This window comes from Nansenia antarctica, assembly GCF_963989245.1.
Source record: "Nansenia antarctica genome assembly, chromosome: 3".
NCBI lineage: Eukaryota > Metazoa > Chordata > Actinopteri > Argentiniformes > Microstomatidae > Nansenia > Nansenia antarctica.
Genome location: NC_137688.1, coordinates 57,572,682 through 57,592,100, shown reverse-complemented (window position 1 = coordinate 57,592,100; position 19,419 = coordinate 57,572,682). Strand labels below are relative to the sequence as shown.

Here is a 19,419-nt window from a genome sequence, read left to right as displayed (position 1 = left end):
TGATAGAACTTTGGTAGTACTACCTTCAGGTCAGCATGATTAAAATCCCCCGCGATAATGTGCACTGCCTGAGGATCCGCGCTCTGTCCACCACTGATGACGTCATGTAGCCGCGCCAATGCTAAGCTAGCATCCGCGCTTGGTGCAATGTATACTGCTGTTATGTACTCCGCGTTGAATTCCCTCGGGAGGTATGTGGGTCGGCATTTAACAGTCAAGTATTCCAGGTCTGGGGAGCAGTGGCTACTTACAGTTTTCGTGTTTAAGCACCAGCTGTCCTTCGTAGAAATGATCAGGCCGCCCCCGCGCGTCTTCTCACTAAGCAAAGTCCGGTTGGCTCGGTGACGCGAGCGGCCTTCTAAGCCGACCGCAGAGTTGATGATGGTAGCGTTGAGCCAGGTCTCTGTGAGAATAATCACACAGCTATCCCCCACGGTGTTGTTGGAAGCAACCTGCAGTCTCAGTTCGTCCATCTTGTTAGCCAGAGATCTTACGTTGGAGAGGAATATACTCGGCAAAGCTGGCTTATCCGGGCTTCTCCTCAGCCTAGCTAGCAGGCCTCCCCTGCGGCCTCGGCGTTGTTTACGGTCTTGACGCCTTCGTTTGCGTCTGAGGGACGGGATTGTGAACCATTGTTCACCCGGTAAGCGAGCGATGTCGAGTGGGATCTTTTGCTGCTTCAGGAATTCCGCTGTTACTGTCTTCTCGTTTTGCGCACCAACTTCTAGTAAGTCTAGTCTGCTGTAGGTACTATTTACACAACAGTTCCCTATAAGTACTGACATAAAAATGTACATACAAATGTATTTAAAAACGCTTAAAAGCACCGACGTCGGGAGCCCCACCAGCCTCGCGTGCGAACGTGCCGCCATCAAGGATGGGTGAGAGAGAGAAGGGATGACATGCAGGATATGTCCGCGGCCGGAATCGAACTGGGAACCCTGCGGTTACGTGGTCAACGCTTAGTCCGCTACGCCACCTAAGCGCCCCTGATCTTGTATTATTATAAAGTACACATAGGTCTGATAAGACTTCTGTTTCTGTTATCTGGTATGTGTGGAAAAAATGCTTCTATGGCGTTCTCCAGCGAGAGTTACCTGAAGTCAGCCAGGGCAGGGATAGCCATGTTGTCCCACAGCACGGCGGTGACATCCTGGAGCTGCTGGGTCCTCTCCCTCCAGTCCCCCAGGGTGACGCGGGAGGACGTGAGGAGGGCCGTGCCTGTGGGGTCCCATTGGGCCCCCGTCTCACTGCTGCTCAGGACCCCCAACATACACCTGGTCCACACCGCTTTACTCAGCATACCAGGGCCCTGGAGGGGGACACACAAGGAGTGTTCACTCTCAATTCGCAAATCAGAATAGTTAAGAACAGAGTTTTGTATTTCAGTTAGGAAAGTCAAGAGGTAATAGCACTACCGTATTATCCGGTCCCAGGAGTGACTTTGGTGAAACCTGACCCTCGGGACACAGGGGGTCCCACTTCAGCCAGCGCTCTGGGTCAGAGGTCACACTGCTGTTCCAGAGGGCTGCCAGAGCCTCAGACAGGAGATCACACCACACAAACTGTAGCTCTTCGGCAGGCTGGAAGGCGGAAAAGGCACCACAGTCAACACGAGGGAAAAGGACATCTTCGGCTTTTAAATCTTTTGATCTGGTCAAAAATGTTTAGGACAGGCATAACACTGACCCTGTCACTGCTGAGGAGGAACCAGAGGGATTGGAGCTGCTGGACATTCATAGGCGTGGACTGGAGACAGAAGCGAAGGTGTTGGGAGAGCTCTTGACACAGGCGGTCCTCTGTGTCCCGGTCACTGAAGAGACAAGTCAACATTAGCTGTTAATATGACTAAGACACAACATCCATATTCCCAAATCTCAATCTCACATCTCTGGATCAATACCATGTAATTCCATGTAATTCAATTCCAAGCATTATCAATATTCAAAAATGTCACTATAATCTTCCATATATTTCTCTTCCGTGAGCAGCGGCCCTCTTACCCTTGTGTAAGTCCCAGCTGCAGCAGGTCAGTGCTCAGCCTCAGTTGGTTGAGCACAGCCAGTCCCTCCATGAGAGGCCAGAGCTGGGCCCTGCGACTGAGCTGCTGTAACACCTCCCTGCAGGGAGGGGCGCTGTCCCCTGGTTCTCCATCGTCAAGCATATTAGAGCGCACCTCAAGCAGACCACAGGAGGTCATCTGACCCTGCTGTTGCTCTACACAAGACACCAGCCTCTCCAAAACACCTAATCAAAACACAAATGACCATAATGAACCATCAGAGGATGGGGAAAAAGAATTTAAAAAATTAAAACACAAACACAAAGTTTTTCATTATTCTATGGCGCTAGTTCTACCTGAGTTCTGGGGCTCTAGCTGGTTGTTGGCCAGTAGGACTAGGCCCCAGGCTTCTAGCAGGCTTTCCTTGGTTTCAAGCCCCAGCGCAGCACCCTGGAGTCTGGCTACCTCCCGTTTCCACGCGGAGGAAGTTTGGTCCAGCCTCAGGTCACCCACGTCCAAGGCCCTGCTCAGGACCCTCAGTCGAGAGGCATATTCAGCCACAGCCTCCAGCTGGTTCGAGGAGAGGGACGCAAACAAGTCGATATGATTCAAAAGATTCGAAACGATAGACGTTCAAGTATAAAAGTGAGTGACTGAAAGGTCCTACCTTGAATGGAAGAGGTTTTCCCAGGGTCTTCTGGATGCCCTTCAGGGCGTTGGCCACAGTGACGGGGGTGGACAGAACTGTCTGGATGGAAGCTGACACAGTCTGGAGCTCCTGCTGACCCCTGGAATAGTATTATAGCATTTGTATTTGTTTGTAATCATAAACACTGCAGCAAAAACGCAAACCCACATACTTCCATTATAGCATAATGAAGGCATTGATATGTTAACACAGTTCACCGTCCCCCCAAAAAATGATAATCGAATGAGAAAATACTGATTCCTGAGTACAAAGGAATGCATCACTCACTCGTAGTTGCCATCTCCCAGCAGTAGCTGGGGCAGCCTGAGGATGAGGTGTTTCTGGACCCACTGCCAGTGCAGGGAGAGGACCGACACCCCCTGAGAGTCTGCCGGCAGGGAGTTACACACATCCCAGAAACGGTCTCGCCACTGAAGCAGCTGTAGGATCTGGAGGACACAGAACAGCAGACAAGGTTGAGGGGAGCTTATCCAACGACAGATATCTAAATCTAATTATGAAACTAAAATGACCGCAGTCTCAAAAATGAACAACGCCTTGACAAACCTCAAACATGAGGTGGTCAGAGATGTAGGGCTGGCCAGTCTGCACAGCCTGTAGTGTGAAGGCGTCCCACAGGTCAAAGAAGGAGCGTAGGTGCATCAATACGGGGTGAGGGAGATGCCCAATGTCCACTGTCCCTATAACAAAACATACAGCACACCATCATCAGTTTTTTTAATGTTTTATTATCCAACTTGACCTTGCAGTGTACTCGGATATAAAAAGTAATCTACAGTACAATTGCACAGCAGCTGTGCTACCCCAGGTGTGTTTGCGTACCTTTAGAGAACGCTGTGGCCAGCCTCAGAGCACTGTTGTGTGCTGATGATTTAACAGCATAACTACTCACGACAGCCCTCTCCTCTCTGTTCATCAGTAGTAAGATCCTGTAAAAAACAACAACATTACATTCAGGCTACTCATCCTCATGACAACATCCATTTATAAACCAATGTACTAAAACAGCCAGATTAGCGAGACTCCTACCTGTTAGCGACTGCATTCAGGGCCTCCATGAACTCCATGTATCTTTCCTCGTCCTCAAAGTTACACGTGTTGGCTAGAATGTCCAGGTACTGCTTGTTCCAACGCATGTCCACCAGAATCCTGTAGTCGTCTAACAACACAGACAATGGCACGAGTCAAATCTTTGAAAAATGAAAACTATCGGTCTAAAATGAAAACTATCGGTCTAAAATAAAAAAATGAAAACTATCGGTCTAAAATGAAAAAATGAAAACTATCGGTCTAAAATGAAAAAATGAAAACTATCGGTCTAAAAACAACTATCTATAATAGTGTGTATGGTAATAGGGTGGCCGTGGTTACCTGTGCTGTGTGGTTGGAGCAGCTCGGTGAGGCACTTGCCCTTGGCGGTCAGCTTGCTGCTGAACACAGCCTTCAGAGCTCGGTTTCCTGCCTCCAGCTGTACCAGTGCTGGTTCTGCCAAAGCAAAATTACGCCCCCCCATCCAGAACAATTCCTTAGTTATTTTTTTCGACATGGGGAAAGCTCGACACTCATGGTGACAGTTTTTTCCCAGGAGTGATTTAACCTACCAGGGGCGTGTTTGTAGCTCTTTGTCAGATGGGAGAGCCAACTGGCCCGAAGGATCCAGTCGCTGTGAGTGGCCCTCTCTGTCAGCAGTCTGACTGCTGTGGGGATCAGGCGCAGGGCGTCGCCCGCCTCCAGGTCCACCACCCCACCAGAGAACACCAGACCCTCGTGCACTGCCCCGCTCTGCAGCGCCCTCTGGAGGTCACTTAGGCTCAGAGGACGACTTCTGCTCAAAGAGAGGGAGGAAAGGGGGCGCTTAGGTGGCGTAGCGGGTTAAGCGTCGACCATGTAACCGCAGGATTCCCGGTTTGATTCCGGCCGCGGACATATCCTGCATGTCATCCCCACTCTCTCTCTCACCCATCCTTCCTGTCAAAATCTCTACTGTCTTTGTCAATAAAAAGAAAAATATGAGTGGGACTGCCCCACTCAGAAAAAATACAATAAAAAAAAAACAAGAGAGGGAGGGAGGAAAAAAGAAGCCAACCATAAAAAAAATCTCACACTACTAATTATGATCCTGTAATATATGAATACTAAATTGACCTTGAGGCTTGAGGTCTCACCTGGTTCCCTGCAGACTCAGCGTGTTAAGGCAAAAGGAGAGGACCTGTCCGTCTCGCAGGACGGAGGAGAAGCAGGAGTCCTCAGTGGAGAGCAGGGCGGCGGGGAAGCCATCTGGCCACACCCCGGCACACAGCAGCCCACTGCCCCAGTCCTCAGTGTCCAGGATGGACAGGTGTCGCTCTATCACCTCCTGAGCTAGCTGGAGAACACAGGGCAGAGGAGGGGAAAAACACTTGTAAAGCTTCGCTACAAAAGTCTGGACATAATTTAGATTTAGACTGGTGGGTAGATTGAGCTACAGAAGGGAGTAAGAAAGAGAGGTTGATCGAGTCTAGCATAGAGGGTTTCTTGTTTTTTAATTTTTTTTGACAGGGTGGCTACTGGTACCTTTTGGCTGGTGGTGGTGCGCTGGCAGAGGGAGTAGGCCTCTCTACAGGCGTGCTGCAGAGCACTGGGAAGGTCCACCCCGCGCTGCAGCTGACAGGACAGCAGGGCGGCGGTGTGGAGCAAGGAGGCCACGGATGACGCAGGGGAATCTGGATGGAAGAGATTCATATTCGAGAGAGCTCATTCTATGGATACAATCTAGACTGCTTTAAAAACAAAAAAACAGTCAAACCATGGCAGACAACTTTGGATTCAGAGTACAGAAGAATGATTCTTCAGTTAGAGGCACTCACCCCAGATGGCAGCTTTGATGTTGGAGTGTATTTCGATCAGCAGGTCACATACACAGTCTCCAGTCACCCCTGCCGTGTGGAGCACAGTCTTCAGGTCCAGAGTGTCCCAGCAAACCCCCTCGTGCTCCCCTGGGATGTATATCTCCACCCCTCTGTTCCTCATGGCTCTGGAGATCTCTCCATGCACAGGGTCCATGGTCAGGAACAACCTATAGAAGTCAGAAGAGAACTAATGAGACTGGGATAGCCTTAAATACACTACAGGGCATGCAACGCTGTACACCTAATCGTTTTTGTATTGTACCTGAAGTTGGGGTGTGGGGTGATTTTGGGGGTGGTCCCATCGATGACCCCACGCTCGTTGATGGTCAGACACCCACCAGGCTCCAGAAGGGCATTAAGGCGGTCCAACACGGAGGGGCTTAACAAAAAACACAAGCCACAATGACCACATGTTTAACCACCTAGAAAGCACACTCAATGGATATACAGACAAAAAAATAAAATAACTAACTCATATCTAATGCCTCCACTGAAGAAAACGGGAGTGAAATGATTGGCTTTCCATGATAGATTCAGAAGACTCGGGTCCTAGTTATACTATTGACCATGTTAATAAGTTAACCAGACAGATAAGATAGCCAGACTGTGTTTACCACCTCAAATTAATTAATTTATGCCCAGCCAAATCCATGTTTAGAGGTAGCTAGCTAACATTACATTGATCATACTCGTAAGACTTTTCACTTTTCAAAAATGCCGGTCGAGAGAGGACGCTGGTGTTGCTTGTTCGCCGCTTCTCTGCCCGAAATCTAGGTGTAATTGCACTATACAGAGTAGATTGTCCTACAAAGACATTTAGATTTAGTAATCTAAAAATGAATTAGACCCCTATACTTTCTTTTATCGATCTTTTCAGTTTGTAAAGCGTCTTTGAGTGTCTAGAAAAGCGCTATATAAGTCTAATGTTTTATTATTATTATTATTATTATTATTATAGATTCAGAAGACTCAGGTCCTAGTTATACTATTGACCATGTTCCTCCACCTGCAGAAGTTGACATTGTCCATGAGCAGCCAATCTCCAGCCTGCAGGGCCTGGACCAGCATGCCATCCAGCCACTCGAAGCCTCCGTTGCTCCAGCCATCCTGCAGCTGGGCCAGACGCTCCTTTAGCAGGGTGAAGTCCATCTGTAGCTTCGACATGTCTGCATGGGAGCACACAGATACAGAACATGGTCCAGGTTCACACTACTCAACCGCGGTTCAGTTTGTACATACACAATGTCATTGAAATACACAATAAAAATGGACTCCATGAATCAACTACTTCTACACCCGGGCACTGCGATTCTAGTGATGCGTCTGCAGTGTTTCCTGGATTTTTCACTGGATTTTTCACATTAGTGGCGGGGTGGTGATTTTTCGCACGCATGGCGCGCGCGCATACCTTTAATGACAGCGACATGAACCCTGTTTACCCGTACCTCCGCCGTTCTGTTCGTGATGATTTTAGAGGCAATAGATTATTTTTGCCCCGCGCATTTTGCCCTGTAATTAGACCATGCGACCACACCTTGTGTCTCTTATTGTCCAAATGTTTCCTGAATTTTAGCTGCATGTTTTTCCAGCATGTAAATCCGTTGTCAATAAAAATTCGACTCCCCTTCTTTCCCCCTGCCAATACTGTGTCGTTTATGACATTTACCAACGTTAATGCTATGAATAGTTCGAAGCTAGCGTTAGGTGCGAGGCTGCTCGGTTAACCCATTAGCGGGAACATTATTTGTTTCACAAAATAGGCTGATTTAGTTGACCATGAACATCAGAGACATTACGAATGTTCATTAAAATACTTGTATACTGAGCACTGGTATAAGAACATGAACCAGAGAACAGCAGTAAATGCAATAACCCACAGTCGTCGCTGATGATGTTGCATTTTCGATTAGGATACGGGATTAAAGGCACCGGCAATGGGCGAAGAGAGAGAGAGGAGAGTGATTTCCTGAAATCCAAATGTCCCGCGAAATTCAGACAAAACTGTTTTGCAAGCGCGTTGCCTCGCGCCGCGCGCTTGTTGAGAGCGATTCAGTCTCGATTGCAGTGTGAACACAAACGACGAGGTTAATTGCAACATTGTAACATATTGTAATTTACTACACCCTAAATCGTAACGAAATGTAGGTCTGGAAGCGGCCTAAATCTAGCTTCAATCTGCTTTTTTTCTGTTCTCCGGTCATAATAACTGAATCAATTAGTGGCGGAGAAAATTCATTCATGGCGGCCCGCCACGAATTAATGCATATAGAGGAAACACTGGTCTGTTCTACGGGGAGCGTCCTGGCCTTGTTACTGATGACCATACCTGTGAAAACCTTGAGTTTGGTGTTGAGTTTCTGAAGCAGGAGGATGATGACCTCTAGCTTGTTCAGAGCCTCGGAGGTCACCGTGCCCCCCGTCCTCTCCAGCCCTTCCTCCTTCAGCCAGCGGCAGAACAGGTTCCACGTCTTCAGGAGGAACTCCGTGTCCTGGACCGCCCCGTCCAGCGACATCAGACCCCGCCGGGTCACCATGGCGACGATGTAGTCCACATTCTCCAGCACCTGCTGCCACGGCCTCACGATGTCGACCTGGAGAAGAACGCGAGACGTACTTTAACACCATCCATATCCCAGGTACCTATCTCTCGCATGGTGATCCATAGACAAGTATGTTTTGAAAGTTGACTGCCTGGCTTCTTTCACAGAGGTCTGGTTTACCTGCTCAAAGCCTCCCAGTAGTTCTGTTGTGTCCATCGCGCTGTTCATGGCCATGACCCTGAGACGGTGCCCGGTGAGCAGGGCCAGGAGGCGCACCAGGCTCGTCTTCCCACTGGCGGTGGGGCCCACCAGCACTGACATCCAGCCCATCTCCACACACTTCATCAGGGACTCCAGGGGCCGAAGAGCCTGGTGGGTGATGGAGAGGGGAGGGTCCAGAGCCACAGGGGCGCCTCCACTGCGCTGGAGGACGGAGAAGCCCACCTGAGTGACAAAGAGAGAGAGAGAGGCGAGGAGGATGAAGAGGAGAAAGGGATACTTTGTTTTCTTGATAGCTGATTTGTCTGACAAATACCAAAAAAACGGCATATATGCAAGTTGATTCTTGACAATAACCTTCAAATGAAAATCTGACAAGGTTTAAGAGTGTCGACTAACCTGTAGATTGAGTGGAGTGATGTGGAATTGCCTTGATCCAGTGTAGGGCTCAAAGTCCTCACCAAACACCTTCCTGAACACACACAGCACCTAAAACAGAGAAGGTTTTTTCATGAGCTAAAACAGAAAATTCCCGTTGGCCCAACAGATACCAACACTAAACATGTAAATTCACTTGCACATACTTGGGCTTTGTCTGTCTCTGTCCTCATCCGGTCAGCATACACCAACCCCACGTGCTGGCCTGGGTTGAAGAACCCTGGCGACTGGTCAGCCTGCATTAGTTGACACCAGCGGAACATGTCACGCAGGTTGAACTCCCAGGGGCCACCTCTCTGACCCCATCCCCTCTCCACAGAGACCTCATGGACAAGCTGAGAGAGGGCAACAGTGGTAGGGAATGTGAGTGTGACTGGGGCAAAACAGTGCTTAAAGGACAGTTGGTCCATGGTCCATTTACACCCTGAATGTAGTCTATGAGAAACTGTATTTTTTTGTTTGTTTAAATAGCCAATACTAACTTTTTTTTTAATGTTATTTTTTCTGAGTGGTCCCACTCATATTTTTCATTTTATTGAGAGATACAGTAGAGATTTAGACAGGAAGGATGGGTGAGAGAGAGAGGAGGGATGACATGCAGGATATGTCCCCGGACGGAATCGAACAGGGGACCCTGCGGTTACATGGTCAACGCTTAACCCGCTACGCCACCTAAGCGCCCCCAACACTAACTTAAGCCACCGTCAACAGAAAAAGCAATCGGTGTGAATGGGAGCAGTATACAAAGTATACAATTCGATTCTATCAACAAAAAAACCAAAATAACCCTAACCCCCTGGTCACTGTTGTTACAAGCACTCAGTGTTTCCACTGTTTTCCCCCACTCACTAATGGCTCTTAATGTAAGGAACAACATCCGCCGCTGGGCATGCAAATGAATAATCTGACCAGTCGATGGATACATAGAGGAAAGGGTGGGTAGGTGTTAGAGGTTGTTAGCGCACAGAAATCCCTGGAATGGGCAGGGTAAACTGAATCCAATACATACCCTGTTGTTAAACCGCACCATCTTAGAGATGATCTGATTATCAATGTTGGGGAAGATGGAGTCTCCTATGAAATCCATGTCCTCACTGGTGAGTTGGTCCACGTACACCTAAGAAGGCAGATGACATTCTAGTACACTCCCACTGAAGGACTAAAACACAGTCAATATTATACAACACATATTTACACATTTGGATAATTGTAAGTTAGCTTTCATGACCCCCACCTGAGTGAATCTATTCAGGAAGGATTTGGGTAGTCCCTTCCGCCCTCCTCCTTGAATGAAGGGGTTCTGGCAGCCAAAGATCTTGGTCTTCTCATGCTGCACCTGGAAGCTCATGCCCAGCTCTGGTATGTAGATCTCCGCCCGGTGGTCAAAGCAGGCATTCAACCCTTCCAGCACAGACTGTGACGCCAGGTTCAACTAAACAAGCAGAGAACACAGAAACATGTGTAAAAAAAGAAAAATAATCACAGATTATCTCATCCCTCTCCCCTCAAAGCCTAGCTTGCTCCCAGTGTTCCAATGTCACACTCGACGATTTACATCACCCCAAACATTTAAAAAAAATAATAAGTTGATTTAACTGCCTTAACTACAAATTGGCAGCGATTTCCTTTGAGATGAATACAAAGCCTCTATACCTCATCCAGCACAATCCAGTGGCCAGCCTTCAGTCCGGCCAGAAGTGGGCCGTCACGCCATGCAAACTCTCCCCCCTTCCCTCCCTCCACTGGCAGGTCTGTCCCAAACAGATCTGTCACATCCTGCCATGAGAGGACATTCATAGGTTAGATATGATGACAGTGGTCTGTTTGTTTTAATATGCTTAAAAATACTAAGCAGCATTCATTGAAAATCAACATTTACCAACAAAATCAAGACGGAAATTCAGGCATACCATAATAATGTATACTGGACAATAAGGGTGTCATTTAGAAATTAGCATGAAATAAAGGTGTGAGAAAAAAAAAGAAGCTTACCGTTTGCTCAGACAGATTGATTCTAATAAGGTGGTTTCCAGATGCCTTTGCCAGGGCTGCTACCAGGCTGGTCTTGCCCACGCCAGGTGAGCCCTCCAGCAATACTGGCTTCTGGAGCTTCAGGGCTCGCAGGAGTCTCTGGGCATTCACCGCTGTGGTGCCCGCCGCTATGGCGTAGTCTGACAGGCTCCGACTCTCGCTCTCTGGTCCTGATGGGTTTGGATGTGTACACAGGGACAAGAGAGAAAACAGAACAGAGAATAACAAATGAAGAAGGCAAACCGTATTTAGGTGTGACTGCTAATGGATGATGCATGGGAATATATACTGTATATATATATTTTTTTTTTACTTAAGCAATCCTATAAACCACTATTCCTTAGGACCAAAAAGTCCAAACCTGAGACGACATAGAACGGGTCGATGCCAAAGAAGTCTTCCCCCCACTGGGGCTCCCGGGGCAGGTTGGTGTCGTAGACCCTGAGGGCGTCCAGCGTCTCCCGGTCCAACTTGCTGGTCCTGCTCAGCTTCTGCTGCAGGAAGCCCAGACACGCCCTGCGGGCCAGAAGGGCGTTCTCCGCAGCGGACGCTGTCGTGCCTGAGGTCACAGCGTCGGGTAGAAGGGAGACACGCTCAGGTTATATCAGGGTTCCTCCAAGTTTCAACAAGTCAAATTCAAGACCTTTTTAGACCTTTTTTTTAGACCTCTTTGGATAGAATTTTAGACCTATCCGCAACACCTTGAGGTGATGAAATTAGGGATTTCACTGCCATACAGACAGAAAAGGAAGCGAAGTGGCATTTTTGGGGTTCCAGCTTGATTCATTTCCACGTAAATAGATGTGGTCGGACTGATTTCCTTGCAGGATCTAATTTTTAAGACCTAGCACCTAATTTTTAGACCGAATAACTGAAATTTGGGACCTTTTTAGGCCTTGTGGATTGGATTGGTGGATTTTAGACTTAAAGGCTTTTTAAGACCAGCGCGGGAACCCTGTTATATCCTACTGGAGCACTCACAAAGCATTGTATGGCTATGGCGTGCAATGCATATCATCAATTCAATTACAAACAAATCAATCGCAGGACGTTCCCTGTGTAATCGACTATCACTGTTAATTATCTGATCGGGACCCAGTGCAGGCCAGTAGCTGACCTGAGCCGATTCCGTCCACGTAGACCAGACAGGCAGCGTGGATGAAGGCGGTGACCGTGTCCAGCCTCAGGTCCCACTCTGCCCCCTCGTCCTCATCCTCGGCCCCCATGGTCATGAAGCCGTCTGCGTCGCGTTCGCACACTATGTTCAGGAAGTTGACCCAAGACAGGATGTCCCGCACGCTCAGGATGCAGCGCCGGCCAAAGTCCTGTTGGGTCAGCCAGTCGATAAAGTCCAGCATGAGCTCGGCGATGTCTCCGCCTGTATCGGAGATCAAACAAGGTCATTGTGAGATACAGCTAACGAGGAATACAGCTACACAGGGAGGGTAAAAGGAAACAGGAAGCTAGTGAGCATTACACCAAATTCAAATGAAATATGTGTAGGTTGATAAGATGTACGGTAGGTAGATGCAAGCCATTAGAATATATAGAAAATTCCTAACAGATGAGGCAATGGAAAAACATGTCTGTAAGGGGGGTGACCTTGGTGGTCGTTGTCGTCCAGGGAGAGGCCGGTCCGCAGGTTGTGCTGGATGATCTGCACCAGGTCACTGCGGCTGTTACTCTGAGGGCACCAGATCTCTGTGAAACGGTTCCTGAGTGCAGGTGAGAGCTGGACAGACACAAACACAGACACACAGAGACACACAGAGACACACAGAGACACACAGAGACACACAGAGACACACGTGTCAGACAGATCAAACAAATGGTGTGTTTGAACACATCAAACAAAAGGTAGCTTAAGCCCTTTGTTCCTCTCTCAGGGGCAAGGTTTACCTCTTTCTTTCCAAAGTCTCCTCCGGGGTTCATGGTGGCGACTAGCCGGAAGCTGGGCACAGCTGTGATCAGCTCCACGTCGTCATTGTCCCCGCTGCCCTTCTCTGCTAGCAACAGGGACCTCTCCGTCTCTAGAACGCTGACACCGACAGGGAGCAGGGTCAATGGTTGAAGGTCATTGCTATTACTCTATGGGCCAGTTTCACCGACAAGGCTTAAGCCTAATCCTGGACTAAAAAGCATCTTCAATGGAGATTTTACATTGAAAGTGTGATTTAGTCCAGGACTAGGCTTAAGCCTTGTCTGTGAAACCGGCCCCAAGTGTGCTACACAATACACGACTGTTACTTTGAGAGACTGTGTGTGTTGGTTCCTAACCTGTTCAGCCTTTCCAACACCGAGTCGTCCGCCAGAGAGATCTCGTCCATGAGGAACACCCCTCCCTCTCTCATGGCCAGGACCAGGGGACCGTCGTGCCAGTCAAACAGACGGCCGTCCTCAGCGTCCGACTGCATGCAAAAACAGAGAGGAGCGGTGTGTGTCAGTGCTGAATGTACGGTTTGCTATTCCGTCACGTTCCTGATAGAGCATTTCCACAGTTATAGCTATTAGCTCCGTGTTTACCTTCTGGGTCCCTGTGTGTCTGACAGGACGCAGGCCGCCCAGGAAGTCGGACGTCTCCATGTGCAGGTGACAGTTCAAGGAGAATAACTTCTGTCCGGCCATGGCAGCAAACAACTGGCAGATGGTGGTCTTACCACACCTGGGGAAGGATAACAGGAGTTACAATGCGTGAGCTTAGAATTCTAAGGTTCTATCTCTGTTTAGGGTAGTTCAGAGATATTAAGCGTCAAAGTTTTTACATTCCATTATGTTTTGTGAGATGGAACCGTTGTATTTTATGAATTACTAACTCAAAAATGTAAACATTTAAAAAATAACACCAAACAGGCATTAACCTTTAATAAACACATAATGGATCAGATTATGTAAAAAAAACTCAATTTTGACAAAAATGGAGATTATAATTCTAACGTCACAAATGGCTTTTCTAGTGCTACCAATTCACAAGAGGGGTTTGCGTTAGTTGGGAGCTGCTTGTAACACATACCCTGTGTCCCCCACGAGCAGAACCGACTCCCCGAAACGAAGCGCCCGTCCCACCAAGACCGCCAGTCGCCTCATGCCGCTCGTCCATACGACGTGGCGGAATTCCTCAGGGACACCGGCGATACTATCCAGGAAGGGACCTGGCAAATCACAAAACAAAGCCAGATGATTTCCAACACATCGCCTTATTGCCCAGTGAAAGGCCCGGCTAAACTTTATGGAAATCATTATCAGATACATTCTGCGCAATGGGTTGTAAATTCTATTCCAATTTGAGAGGGCAGCAGCACCGCAAGGGGTGTGTCGCTATCAGCCTGGCTAGTGCTGTATTACGCTATGCTGTACTCACTGAACTGAGTGGTGAGCTGCTCCTGTGAGAACAGGGTGTCTGGGTTCACTGTCCTCTTGAAGTGCTTCTCCAGGATGGACTGGATAGTGGCCACCTCCTCTGGCTTCCTCACCCGCCCAGCCAGCAGCATGAACCCTGTGAGAGACACGCGCGAGCACACACACACACACACACACACACACACACACACACACACACACACACACACACACAGACACAGACACAGACACAGACACAGACACAGACACAGACACAGTACACACACAGTACACAGCATAAATACAACACGAAAGAGACAGACTGTTATAGAAAAACAAACAGGATATCCCACTGCAAATTTCGATTGGGTCTTTACCATCATTAGCCAAATGCTGCAGCCAATCACGGGAGTCGTCTGTCTGCTCCTCCAGACGGTAGCGATCCGCCCAGCGGAAGAGGTCTCTCAGGGTGATGAACCCGTGTTTCCCCGCAAACACTGTGGAGCCCCTGCGCAGAGACTGGAGAGAAGAGAACACACACACACACAATATTACCTAACTGACACGACAACCCATGGGTCAGCAGCATGCGGAGAGGAGGAGGAGGTGATAAGACATGGATGTGACAGTCACCTGGAGATCCTGCATGACTTTGACCAGCTTGGTGCAGTAGGACGGAGGCAGGCTGCACCTCTGGTGGAGGATGGTCTCCAGCTCATCGCTGGGTAACTCATCAAAGTGCAGCTCCACAAAGCGATTCCTGAAGGCCCTGGAGAGCACCTGGAGAGGGGAGGTCATTGTACTCAAATCAGCCTTTTTTTCGTTTATTCAGGTTGTACACATTTGCAGCCAAATGGCTAAAATTGCCAAGTACTGCCATGTAAATACAGCTAATGCTAGAACTAGACCTACCTTTCGGCCTCCGTAGAGACCAGGAGGATTCTGGGTAGCGTAAAGCATGAATCTGGGGTGAGCTTTCACAACTTCCTGGGTCTCGGCCACAAAGAGCTCCCTGTTGTCATCCAGAAGCCTGTTGAGGGCCTCCAGGACGTCCGTGGGGGCCAGATTCAGCTCATCCAGGATGATCCAGTAGCCTTTCCTCATGGCATCAATGAGAACACCTACAGGGGAGGCACAGAGACAAAGTGATAAACATCACATAGTGACAGTACCGGACACTGCTGGGAGGGGGAGACAACGTGTATGGAGGTTTTGTGAGGCTTTGTGAGGGTTATTTCAACTGTCCCTACCCTCTTGGAAGGCCAGCTTGCCCTTGTCATCAGAGGAGTAGCAGCCGATGTACTCCTGGATGTCCGTGTGCTCGTGGTTGTTGATCCTCACACACTGGTTTCCTGTGGCAGCCGCCAACCACCTGATGAGACTGGTCTTACCCACCGAGGTCTCTCCTTGGAGCAGGACTGGGTGGCTCCTGAAGGACAGAGAAAAAACAAAAACACACACAGATTTAGCACCAAATTTCATTTGGTTAAAATTAGTGGGTTGCATTACAACCTGCAATTAGTAGAATGGGAATTAATTGATTTTCATGGGGGGGCTCAAGTGGAGGTCATGTCCAGAGGACAAACAAGGCAAAGAACAGTCGATCAATTAGGAGTATATTGACCTGTGTGACCATGACACTACTCAAGAACAACAACAACAACAACAACAACAACAACAACAACGCAAACATCATGTGAAAGCCATGTCATCTTCATTGCGGTAGTAATGCACAGTAGTAGTTCAACGGGCTGTGAACTATAGAACTATGATACACACTCTACCATGAACAAGGTTGATCATGTCATTCCCTATCAAAGCAAACATAGCTACCCCTGACAGAGCGAGTGGCTACACAGGTATTGACAATCTGATTGATCTCAAGGGCGATTGGGTGCACTGTTTTCCTACCCTGCGGACACCACCCTGGCCAGGTCACGGAGGTTGAGCTTCACAGAGGCGGTGAGGATGTAACTGGGGTCAAGTGCTGGCTCCATCTCCCCCTGGGACACCCAGTAGCCCTCCATGTGGACGCAGGGCCGGCCGGAGGGCTCAGGGATGGGCTGGGTGGGGGGGCAGACCATTACTCATTAACATGGGTTCTTATCAAAGAGGGGTTGTACAGCAGGTCAGGTGGTTTTTGTTACGTTGAATGAACAATGTTTCCCTGCTGTATTACCTGCTTCAGACACTTAGTGTTTCCTATCAGGATGTGGTGACACACCATCTTCTGGACTACTGGATGGGAGCTCCTGTCCAGTTGGGTCAGGAAGCTCAGGCAGAAGCCCTGAAAAAAAGCCCAGCAGGGAGAACATTGGTCACATCTGAACTGTAATCGATGAGGTTAATAAGGGCATTGTTTGTCAGCAGCAGAGCTTTGGCCTGTTACCTCATAGAGAGAGCGCTGTATGCTGTAGCAGGGGTTGGCAGCAACATACTTCAGAGCTCTGCAGAGTGTACGCAGACTGTAGTGGGGCCTGTGTCCGGTCCCGTCTACCAGATGAGAGTTGGCCTCCTTACGGACCGCAAGGTAAAAGCTACATGGAAAGGACAATCAAATCAGACAGCAGTCCTTATGACATTCGACATACGGTAAATAAAAAGGAACTTCACATATGCACTTGCACTGATTTGCCTGGTATTCACTGTTCTGTCCTGTTTGCACTCTTATTGTGTATTTGTGAAAAAATAGAAGTAGCACGAACACACCAATGCCACAACAAGTTCCTACTATGTGTTTCAACATAAATGGCAATAAATGTTATCTGAATCTGAATAATGGCTACAACAGAGGACGGTGTTGTTCTGACCTGATGATCCCGTTGATGACGTTCTTATGTGGGTTCAGGCCTTTGAGGTAGTCAGACACCAGGATGCGCAGGTCTCCCTCGTTCTCCAGCTCCTCCACATAAAGCTCAGTAAACCTGGGAGACACACAAAGGGGCAGCAAGTCAAACCACCAGAACCAGTTAAGTCGTCAGGATGCGAACAAGCTAAAAGAAAAAAAAGGATTCCAGCTAAACCCCAGACCGTGGCTCATACCTGTTCCTGATGCCCAACGGAAGGTTCCTTTTCCCCACGTCAGTAGCGGGGTTCATGCAGGCAAACAGACGGAAGTCTGGATGGCGAACCAGGGGCTCTGCGCAACAGAAAAAAAGAAAAAATAGAAAAAAGAGTGAGTTTCATATCCAATGCATAACCTTATGACCAATGCCGTCAAAACAGTCTAAAAAGTATATGGTCCGGTATGATGATCACCTGTGTCTCCGCGGTCCAGCAGCACCAGAGAGCCAGTGCTGCCCTCCAGGAGACCACTCAGACACTCCAGGGTCTCGGCTGCAGCCAGGTTGATCTCATCCAGCAGGATCCACTCCCCCTTCTTCACCGCCTGGGCCAGAGTCCCCTGGAAGAATGACAGAGTAATGGGTAAGCAACAGAGATATTACTGTATGTGTGTGTGTGTAAGGGGAAGCTTTAGAGACCATTACCTCCACAAAGGCAAATACCAGTGAGGTCTCACAGGCTCGGATCTGCTGCTGAGTCTGACTCAGTCTCAGGGCCAAGACCTCCCACTGCTCCTGCAGCATGGCAGCTGTAGATACAGAATTTAGAATTTTAAAATGTAGACACAGACAGACACAGACACAGACACACACACACAGAGACACAGACACACACACAGAGACACAGACACAGACACACACACACACACACACACACACACACACAGACACACACACACACACACACACACACACACACACACACACACACACACACACTAAGTGACAATAGCCAATAGTCATCAATAAACATTTCATAATTCACATTGAGAGTGCAATATTCAATCAAAGGACATCAAAACACATCAATGTCTTGTACCATTGGATGTCTCTTGCAGCTCTTTGGTGAGGGCAGACTTGCAGACATGGTCCATGAGCTTGAGTAGATCCTGCCAACGCTTTCCCCTGAAGCAGGTCTGCACGTGGCCCAGGAAGGTCAGGTTCTGCTTGCGAGAGTACGTCTGGGAGAACAGGTCCTCGAAGGCCTCCCGCAGGGGCAGGAGGATCAGCTTGTGGTCCACTGGTTTATATCTGCACACCAGGGGAGAAAGTACAGTCAACAACAATACAGGGCAAATTGCCTCCGTCTGAATAGGTAAGTATAGGCCAAAGGTGGTGTAGGTGGGGCCCTTCACTCACCCTCCTAGCAGGTCAGCTGTGTCACTCTGCTGGTTCATATTCACCACCCGTAACCTGTGTCCTGGAGGATGGAGAGATGGAGGTTAGAGAGCAGACGGGTTGGTTATTGAGTGTTCTACTGCCTGAGAGGGCCTTTGTACTGTGTTCTACTGCCTGAGAGGGCCTTTCGGACTCACCTGCAAGTCCCGCTAGGTACTGCACAGTGGAGGTCTTTCCGGTGCCAGTCTCTCCAACCAATAGGATCGGCTCACCCTTGACGACACACACTGCAAGTTGTTCCAACAATACCGCAGAGGGGCGCGTAGCAGCAAAGGTCTGCTTCTCACTGGACACACACACACACACACACACACACAGACACAGACACAGACACAGACACAGACAGACACAGCATCTTACTCATAAAAATGTAATTCTCAAATGCATTACCATTTTCAAGCTGTCACCTATGGGTGCTTAAAACCAGGTCAAAAGATGTCTGATGTTTTTTTTATGCATTATCACCATTTACAACATCACTATTTCATTCATCTGAGAAACACCAAAAGGAGATTGATGAGCAATTCCTGAAAATAAATACTATTTTATTAACTGTGCTTTGTATTGTTGATCCAGGGTATTATTGATCTGATGGCGTGACAATCGATACGTTGTTTTTCTGTTGGCATATGCTGAGAGGTGGAATATTTGTTAATTTACAGTCGTGCAGTTAAGGATCAATTCGATGTTTATTCAATCTACCAGCAGGGAGTCTATCTGCGCCATCTTCGCCTGGGTAAATGTTGGCAGTGGTGCATAGAGCATACTGTCTAAACAAGGAAGTACTGGGGGACAAGTGGGCACCGTGCCCCCTTTTTCCCAGGCCTGCAGACTAACTTACACACAGATCCGGACCACTTCATTCTGCTTCCGGACCAGATTCACCCTGCCCACAGTGGCCTCCAGCTCGGTCACAGAGATACCAGGCTTGTACATTTGGCAGAAATGCAGGGCCTGGAAGCACATAAATCACCACATCCAAAAACAGTTGAACACAGTGGATCTTGAAAATGCA

At 48.5% G+C, this 19,419-nt stretch overlaps 1 protein-coding gene across 1 annotated transcript in view; it reads right to left on the bottom strand.

The window, feature by feature from the left end:
* The window catches only part of mdn1 (midasin AAA ATPase 1), a 47,554-nt gene that overhangs the window by 21,137 nt on the left and 6,998 nt on the right, over nt 1–19,419 (bottom strand). Inside the window, exons 13-60 of the mRNA XM_080527704.1 lie at nt 19,246–19,358; nt 18,542–18,690; nt 18,366–18,426; nt 18,046–18,257; nt 17,652–17,755; nt 17,422–17,566; nt 17,206–17,302; nt 16,974–17,087; nt 16,553–16,700; nt 16,343–16,450; nt 16,075–16,226; nt 15,414–15,592; nt 15,076–15,284; nt 14,797–14,943; nt 14,541–14,682; nt 14,186–14,320; nt 13,838–13,976; nt 13,351–13,489; nt 13,105–13,235; nt 12,727–12,865; nt 12,430–12,559; nt 11,945–12,205; nt 11,189–11,386; nt 10,789–10,997; nt 10,450–10,572; nt 10,031–10,228; nt 9,806–9,913; nt 8,943–9,131; nt 8,758–8,847; nt 8,320–8,583; nt 7,926–8,190; nt 6,606–6,765; nt 5,862–5,978; nt 5,558–5,766; nt 5,265–5,413; nt 4,877–5,076; nt 4,313–4,536; nt 4,083–4,196; nt 3,741–3,870; nt 3,534–3,640; nt 3,258–3,391; nt 2,979–3,139; nt 2,670–2,790; nt 2,359–2,572; nt 2,004–2,247; nt 1,690–1,813; nt 1,419–1,583; nt 1,098–1,312 (exon numbers count right to left, since the gene is read on the bottom strand). Of these exons, the coding sequence (XP_080383830.1) occupies nt 1,098–1,312; nt 1,419–1,583; nt 1,690–1,813; nt 2,004–2,247; nt 2,359–2,572; nt 2,670–2,790; nt 2,979–3,139; nt 3,258–3,391; nt 3,534–3,640; nt 3,741–3,870; nt 4,083–4,196; nt 4,313–4,536; nt 4,877–5,076; nt 5,265–5,413; nt 5,558–5,766; nt 5,862–5,978; nt 6,606–6,765; nt 7,926–8,190; nt 8,320–8,583; nt 8,758–8,847; nt 8,943–9,131; nt 9,806–9,913; nt 10,031–10,228; nt 10,450–10,572; nt 10,789–10,997; nt 11,189–11,386; nt 11,945–12,205; nt 12,430–12,559; nt 12,727–12,865; nt 13,105–13,235; nt 13,351–13,489; nt 13,838–13,976; nt 14,186–14,320; nt 14,541–14,682; nt 14,797–14,943; nt 15,076–15,284; nt 15,414–15,592; nt 16,075–16,226; nt 16,343–16,450; nt 16,553–16,700; nt 16,974–17,087; nt 17,206–17,302; nt 17,422–17,566; nt 17,652–17,755; nt 18,046–18,257; nt 18,366–18,426; nt 18,542–18,690; nt 19,246–19,358 (7,586 nt within the window). The remainder of the gene's footprint in view (nt 1–1,097; nt 1,313–1,418; nt 1,584–1,689; nt 1,814–2,003; nt 2,248–2,358; nt 2,573–2,669; nt 2,791–2,978; nt 3,140–3,257; nt 3,392–3,533; nt 3,641–3,740; nt 3,871–4,082; nt 4,197–4,312; nt 4,537–4,876; nt 5,077–5,264; nt 5,414–5,557; nt 5,767–5,861; nt 5,979–6,605; nt 6,766–7,925; nt 8,191–8,319; nt 8,584–8,757; nt 8,848–8,942; nt 9,132–9,805; nt 9,914–10,030; nt 10,229–10,449; nt 10,573–10,788; nt 10,998–11,188; nt 11,387–11,944; nt 12,206–12,429; nt 12,560–12,726; nt 12,866–13,104; nt 13,236–13,350; nt 13,490–13,837; nt 13,977–14,185; nt 14,321–14,540; nt 14,683–14,796; nt 14,944–15,075; nt 15,285–15,413; nt 15,593–16,074; nt 16,227–16,342; nt 16,451–16,552; nt 16,701–16,973; nt 17,088–17,205; nt 17,303–17,421; nt 17,567–17,651; nt 17,756–18,045; nt 18,258–18,365; nt 18,427–18,541; nt 18,691–19,245; nt 19,359–19,419) is intronic.